Raw genomic sequence first — 7,265 nt, 5'->3', positions numbered from 1 at the left:
TTTTGGTTTCTCAAGTTGTTGTCTAATTTACATCTGGCTTAACCGTGTAGTAATGTACTCACTGGGTAGACAGGAGAGGAATCCTTAAGCAAATCGGTTCTGCCCTGCAGGGAAGGGCTTGACTGGCTAAATTACAACGAAGAGTTGTTTTACCATGAAAGGACAGTTTGGTTGCCTTCTCTTGCAAAGCCAAAGCCTCAGTGAAATGAGAAAGGCAGCCCAGAAAATCAGTCTGAACTAAGAGCTGTAATACTAAATACAACATCCTGTTGTGCACATTATGTGCTCTATGTAAGTATGATGAAAGTGGAGTTATTCTGTAGTAAGAAAATTCCTGGTTGATTTAACATCTTGGATTCATTAGATACATCACAATCCTCACAGTCATGAGTGATCATCTTAAATGACGGTGGTGCTACGTTCGTTCTGCACACAGGTCCAACCAGGCTCAAAGAGAGGGTCCAGGAACCTTTCCCAGGGGCTATGCCATTGCTCCTCTACAGAGCAGAAAGAAGTGCAGAAGAACACACTTTCATTTAGAGGTTCCGCTGCAAATTTTGCTTGCCCCCATCTTTGAATTTCCGGGGCCCAGGATCAGGTCCCCACAGAGTTGTTGTATGAAAACAAAGCTAGAATAGGGGAACTGAGAAGGCAGGAGCTGACTCTCAAAGCAACCCAGAAGTACGCTGCTAGGGGGGATAGGGAGGAAGTAGACTTGGCCATAGCTCTGTTTCCACTGGGTGGGTAGAATTTGAAAAGGGTTTTGTTTCTGTTAATTAGAAGTCTTGAATTCCCAGCCTTGGGTCCTCCAACCCCTTGTTATTCTTCACTGCCTGTTCTGGAGTTCTGTCTGTTTCTTGCACCCCTTCAGCCTTGCCATTTGTATCTGCATTTTGGGATGTTACTTGCTTTTGCTCGCTTCCAACTGATGACAGTTGTTTTATTTGCACCCATGGGTTTGAAAAAGCTCCTTTTCATTGCGAATGCTGCTCAGGTAAAACTTGAAAGGCCACAAGGAATCTGTTGATGTAGATGGAAGCTGGGAAGGAAGTTTTCTCTGTAGAAAACCTGCCTGGTCTCTGGCTGCTTTTCTGCCTTCCCAGCTGCTCAGCAGCCTTGGCCTCCAGGCTCTTGGTTTCACATGCTGCTGAAACCTGATCTCCTGGGGCTTGCTGCAGTGCCAACTGGTGTGCCCAGAATTCTTTTTCCGATGTTAAAAACATCCATTTTATTTTATCCTGAAAAGACTAATTTTTCAGGATTTTTTTTCCTAACCTTTGTTCATATGGAATGAAAAAAATGTCTGAAATGTAGTATTTCCAGTAGATAAAACTTTTGCCCTCCCTCTCTCCTCCCAGAGATGGCTTGTTTGAAAAATGCTTTGCAGGACCACCACTGTGTTTGTAGAGGACTTTGAGATAAATGTGCTTATAGATAAGCTGTGTTTAGAAACATACGGTTATCATCATCAGTATGATAGAAGGACTCATCAAAGTCACTTTACTGTCTACAACTGTGGCTAGAAAAGAGAATTACTTTAATAAATCCATGCTTAGTTATGTAAGCCTGCTTGCATGGTGATATAATCAATCTCAAATGCATAGTCTTGTTTTTTTTAACGTAATTTAATTTTCCTGATTTTCAATCTGTTGCTTACTCTTTGTATTTCTGATATTTTTGTAGTGTTGGAAAATTTTTAGTTGCCAACTGATTTATCCTCTGTTAGGCACTAAATGGGAAGCCTTTGGACTTCAAAGGGCATTTAGACTGCATTTGCAGCTTGGATGGGCCTTTTATGAAACTTTTCTTTTGCAGAGTTGTAGGGCTACAGAAGAACAACATGTCCAATTTTAGTCTTTTATTATTTTGAATTTGTTCACTTGTTTTAAGGTGCATGCAGGAGTATATGCAGTTTTAAGGATGTACTATATGCATCATTCATTATTTTTCATTTTAACATAAAGGAACTGATTTTTCACTGACGTTTATGCTAGCACATACATTTGTAGATGGTACAGCTGACCCGGTGGCATCTTACCTTTCTGATAAAGGGTAAATGACCAATCAAGGTTGCAAAGTAGTTAGCAGCCAAGAGACAACAGTTGTATGTTCCTGGGAGAAAAACTTATTCTGACTTGGTAAGCCCACTCCCTGAAAATAGAAATAGTATACTAGAAATAGCATAGGGGATAGAGGAGCAGCTCCAAAGATGTTTACTTAAAAAAACCCCATTTTTCTTAATTATGCTTACTACTATGGTGCCCAAAGGTTAGTTAACAACAAGGACCCATTGTGCAGTGTCCAAAACAAACATAAGAGTAGCAGACATCTTTTTTCCCCCAAAGGAGAGTAATTTCTCAATGGTGCTACTCTTTGAAGCATTTTGTGGGTGGAACACAAAGTGCTTCCCTAGTTTCTTTTGCGATTTTATTAACCAAGAACACACAAGGTGCTTGGTACTTTCCAGAGTCGATGTAGTAAGTCTTTACTAGAAAGCTTGATGAACATGACACAGTGGGATGCCTCACTGTGCTATTTGCAATGGGTTTAGTCTATTCTTGCTTCAGTCAATGATAAAACCTCCAGGGATTTTAGTGAGGAGGCATCCAGGTACAAGCCGGCTCATATTTGCAGGATCACAGAGTACAAGGTGAACAGAGATTAAATCACTAAATGGGGAAAGAAAGCAAACCGGTGAATCTATAGAGATAGAGGTTAAAGAGTTAATCATGTTGGTACTATAACAGGTAGTCTTCTGACAGTTCCAGGAGATAGCTGCATATGGTTGTATTTAGGTAGACTATAATTATATAAACTTTCAGCTGTTTGGGCATTTTGGTCCTTTTGTAACTTGTGATATAGATCTTCTATTTAAAAAATAGGATGAAAGGTTAAGTGAGAGAAAATGAGTTGGCTGAGTTGTTTATCTGTCCCATCCCAAAAAGAAGAATGAGTGACCTTGATTTAGATATTGTACGTGAACTGGAAAAGCTGGGTAAACTTTATGCCTGTGGGCCATAATACTTTGCTAACGAAACCATTTCTGTACATGGGAGTGGTCCTTAGTTGGTTCCACCCTGTCTGCAGCTGATGTGTGCCATCCTATTTTAGAAATTTAATCTAGGGTAGGTATATTAGTAACCTGAACAGACAAATGCCACAGCCGTAACCATTAATTTGGGATACAGGCGGAGCTAATTGTTTATGTATAAAATGGAAATGCCCAACCCATCTGTGTATAATTTCCATTATTTATGACAGACTCCCAGCTGTAGGTTTCTTGCTACAGGAATGTTTTTTAAAGTAAACCCAGTTCTTAATCACTCATTTTCATTTTCAAAACTGTAGTCCTCTGGTAATTAAGGATGGGATATCAGAGTTGCTTAATCAGTGTCTATTGATAATGTGACAAGGAATTTGAGTCCAAGGCATTGTGTGAGACTGGTTGGTGCAGATTTGGAATCCCTACTGCAGTTATTAACAGGAGTGCTTGCATTCCCTCCCCAAAATATGGATTTTTATGTAAGAACTATTTGTCAAAATAATGTGGCCGTTGAAGTAGTCCTAGGCATTTTTATCATGTACCATGTCATGGGGAGGGATACAGGGGGTTTTCTGTGTATGTATTCTGGAAATACTGGTGGCATGAAAACGGCTATGGCTAAACCAGGATTATTTTTGTCACTTTGCTGTGGAGAAAAGTAGCTATCTAGGTATTTTCAATGTCTATGGAAATGTGCATATTTGGGTATTCAGTGCTGAGGGGAACCTTTTCCTAATCCTGACAAGGAAGGATTCTGGAATATTCCAAACAGTTTATTTTGTCCTTTGGGTTAATCACAAAAAACCGTGTGCCACATTCCAGCTAGAAGCTACATGGCATATTTATTTAAAATAAAAGTGTCAAATAAAAGAGTGAGTTTCACACACTTCCCTCCCTGCATTTTGGACTAACACTGCTTCTGTTATGCTAGTAAAGGTATTTTCATCTTTCTCAAGTTGATAATTCCTGAAGAGGGAATAGTGCAATTTGTTTTTTCTTTCCATGTCATGTTCAGAGTCATCCCTAACAGGGAAGGGCAGGCAGTTGTACTGCTTTGGTCAGAGGGCAACCATTGTGGGAGCTGAGGCAAATCGAGGAGGCTCTCATTTTTTTGTGCAAGAAGAGAGGTAATGCCTACTTTTTTTTTTTTTTTTTTTTTTTCTGGATTGCTCTATGCTTAGGTAGATGTCCTGAGGGCCGTTTCTGAGGCCCTCACTGAGCAAAGCTAGCATGTGCCTAAGTTGATTTCTGTTTGGCAAGGCATTCAGCTATGTTCTTTGGTCTCATTGGAAGTCATCAGAATTAAGCAAGGATCTTAGCGCATTGTGGAATGAGTCTTTCAATGTGTTTTCACTAAAGATATGTTTAACAGTGTACAGCAATGTGGAGCCTTGCTTTTGGGAAGGTCGTGTTTTCATTAGGGAAATAAATTAAAGTAATAGTTAATAAAGAGATTCAGAATACTGCTGATATGTGTACTGTATGTGCACAAAGTTGAACCAAAGCAGAACTAGGGGAATTTTGGCTATTTCTTTTGCCACTGGTTGATTTACTTTGTTTAGGAGAGAATTTAATGGAAGAAACTGGCATGAAAATAATTGAAACCAACAGTATTCTTTTGCACAGGATTGGTGATGTCTTCAGGAAGGGATGGTTACACAAGTTGTACTTCTTTGACAATACCTTGAAGGATGCAAACAGAATAGCAAAGGAAAAGGAACCTGACTAGAATCATTGCAAGTGTTGTTTATTCAAGTGCAGTGATGATTAACAGGCTGTAGCTCTCATTTTACAACTTCCATCTCTGTTTTAGACAGTGTTTTGATGCTGGCTGAGTCAGCTGAGCCCGCAGACCAAATTGTCTGAGTGCAGAAATGGCTCAAAAGCCACTTCTGTTAAGAGGCTCCACTCGTGTTCATAGCTACGCATTTCCTTGTGCTCATCCCACTCTTCACTGTCTCCCCAGGAGATAGATCAAGCATCCTTATATCAGCTGTCTCCCATACATAAGGCTATATTGACCCCTAGTGTAACTCCATCAGAGTAAGCAGTTACATCAGAGATAATTTTTTTCTCTGACTCAAATCCAAAAGATACAGAGAGAGATTAGTAGTTAGCTTTGGAGTGGAAGGTCAGATGCAGCTCCCTCCCTCGCTTCTTAATCCACCAGCATTTTGCCAAGAGCATCACTAAACGCGCAGCCAGTTTCTACCAGTGTTTTCCTTGGGTTTTACCGCTTGATTGTCAGCTGTGGAACTTTCATTTAAAAACATGGTTTTTAGCAGATGGCTTTGGGGAATTTGAAAATAAGATGCAAGTAATAAATTGCTGCCATATTTTCAAAGTTGGTGGTCTATGTTGTCTATAAAATCGGAGGATGAATCACAGTGGACGCATTCCAGTTTACCTTCTGGGACATGTTTTGCTGATAAGTACTATGAGCATTCCCTTGACTTTTGGTGAAGATTTTCCTTCTCTAGTATTTTTAATTGTTAGAACTGTTTACAAGATGAAGGAGCTGAGTCACTTTCAGGGCTGATGCTTGTCTACTGGCCCAGCTGTATCTGGAATGAATTCAAAACTGTAGAAAGGTAATAAAATTGTAGATAAGGAGTTGTTGTATTCACCTCAGTTATATAAGACTCTGGACAAGCATTTTAGTTGAAATGGATGAAGTTACTCAAGTTACTATGTTCCTGATTTCTGTTGCAGTTGAATAAAAAGCTTTTGTATTCAAAACCTGACTATACCATTTAGAAAAAATGTCTTTAACGAGTGACTTCTCATGCCACAGAACTTTGTAGATGTTGAGTATAGAAAAGCAGGCTTGAAAATCTCAGTTGTTGTTGGAGAGCAATGCCCTTATAAAATATACTGAATGCAAGATTTCCCCCCCCCCCCTTTAAAGAAAAAAAATGTCCAGATTATGTTTGACAGGGGAATGGTTAGTTTCATAGTGAATTTGCAGGAGAGTCTTCTACAGGATTATAATTGTCTGGGATTTCTTTTTGAAAGTGAAACATTATATTGCTTGCAAATGCTTTACAGTTGTTGAAGTTTGTGCTCCCATTTTGGCAACCGGTTAGAAAAGATGAGACAGTTTTAAAGATGGCTTTAAAAGATCCATGTTAATATGAGAGGGTGATATCTATAATTGGACTTGAAAACTGGCTACAACACTGGAAACTTCAGCTGTTTGGAGAAAAAAAAAACTAATGAGGGGTTTTGGGAAAAAAAATCATATTTCATCTATTACATAGCTTTTTGCAAGGTGCTATCAGAAGTAGAAGGGTAGCTGGAATCATGTTGTCCTTTCAGTCAATGAATGAATGCAGCTGTTCATGAAAATTTGTTTCCAAGCTATATGCATACTTTAAGGTTGTGTGAAATCTTATATGTATCACAGGGACATTTAAGGATAAAGTGAGAAGCTGTCTAAAAGCAGGTTGTTTGATGAAAAAGTGCAGATTGTCTGTTGTGAGTTATTTTGTTTTTTTAAGACCGACTTTTAGTTGATTTGCTTGTGGTGTTTATAAAGGCTTGGGTTGGTTCATGGCATTACATATATCATATACATACACTGCACAACATGTATTGATCATAAGGCTCACCTCCTACAACTACATCATTGATACTTTTTATAATATCCAACTATCTGGTAGCATGGGTTTTAGTATCCTAAATATTAATCTGTTCAGCAACTTTAGTACAATAAATATCTGCACTAGTTGGCAACATGTGTTGGATTTAGCCAGAGGGTTGTGGTAGAGAGTTGTGTGAGGCTTATAAAGCTGTTGCGCAGGTACAAACTCGGTAAATAGTTGTGCTAAATGGTATAAATAACACAGTTATCTCTGATTTTGGAATCACTACTTTAGGTTCTATAGCTTATAGTTCTGTGTGGCTGCAGAAATAGGGCAATGTTTTTTCTTCTTCCTTTGGCATATACCCAGCTTTGATAGAAAGTAATGCAAAGAAAGAAGATTCTTTGCCAATATCCTTAGTGTTTTTCAGTGTTATGTGCTGCAACAATATATGAATGTGGTCTTAAAATTCACTTTTATGTCAGTTTCATGTTGTCTCTTCCCATACAAATGGACCTATTTTGGGATGCATAAACACCACCAGTGGCAGTTTCTTTTAAAATTAAAACAACAAACTGACCGTGCATTTCTTTTTCCCTGAGGTGACACTGTGGGTTCTCTGCAAGCACTTTTCCCTA

The 7,265-nt window shown here is 38.9% G+C and overlaps 1 protein-coding gene across 1 annotated transcript in view; it reads left to right on the top strand.

Annotated features, from left to right (window-relative positions):
* The first annotated feature begins 952 nt into the window (after positions 1-952).
* COL4A6 (collagen, type IV, alpha 6) overlaps positions 953-7,265 on the top strand; it is a 109,627-nt gene continuing 103,314 nt past the window's right edge. The window contains 1 exon segment of the mRNA XM_009327907.1: positions 953-994. Within this exon segment, the coding sequence (XP_009326182.1) occupies positions 953-994 (42 nt within the window).

The sequence above is a fragment of the Pygoscelis adeliae genome, unplaced genomic scaffold (assembly GCF_000699105.1).
Source record: "Pygoscelis adeliae isolate BGI_AS28 unplaced genomic scaffold, ASM69910v1 Scaffold14, whole genome shotgun sequence".
Classification (NCBI taxonomy): Eukaryota; Metazoa; Chordata; class Aves; order Sphenisciformes; family Spheniscidae; genus Pygoscelis; species Pygoscelis adeliae.
This window is presented reverse-complemented; position numbering and strand designations above follow the sequence as displayed.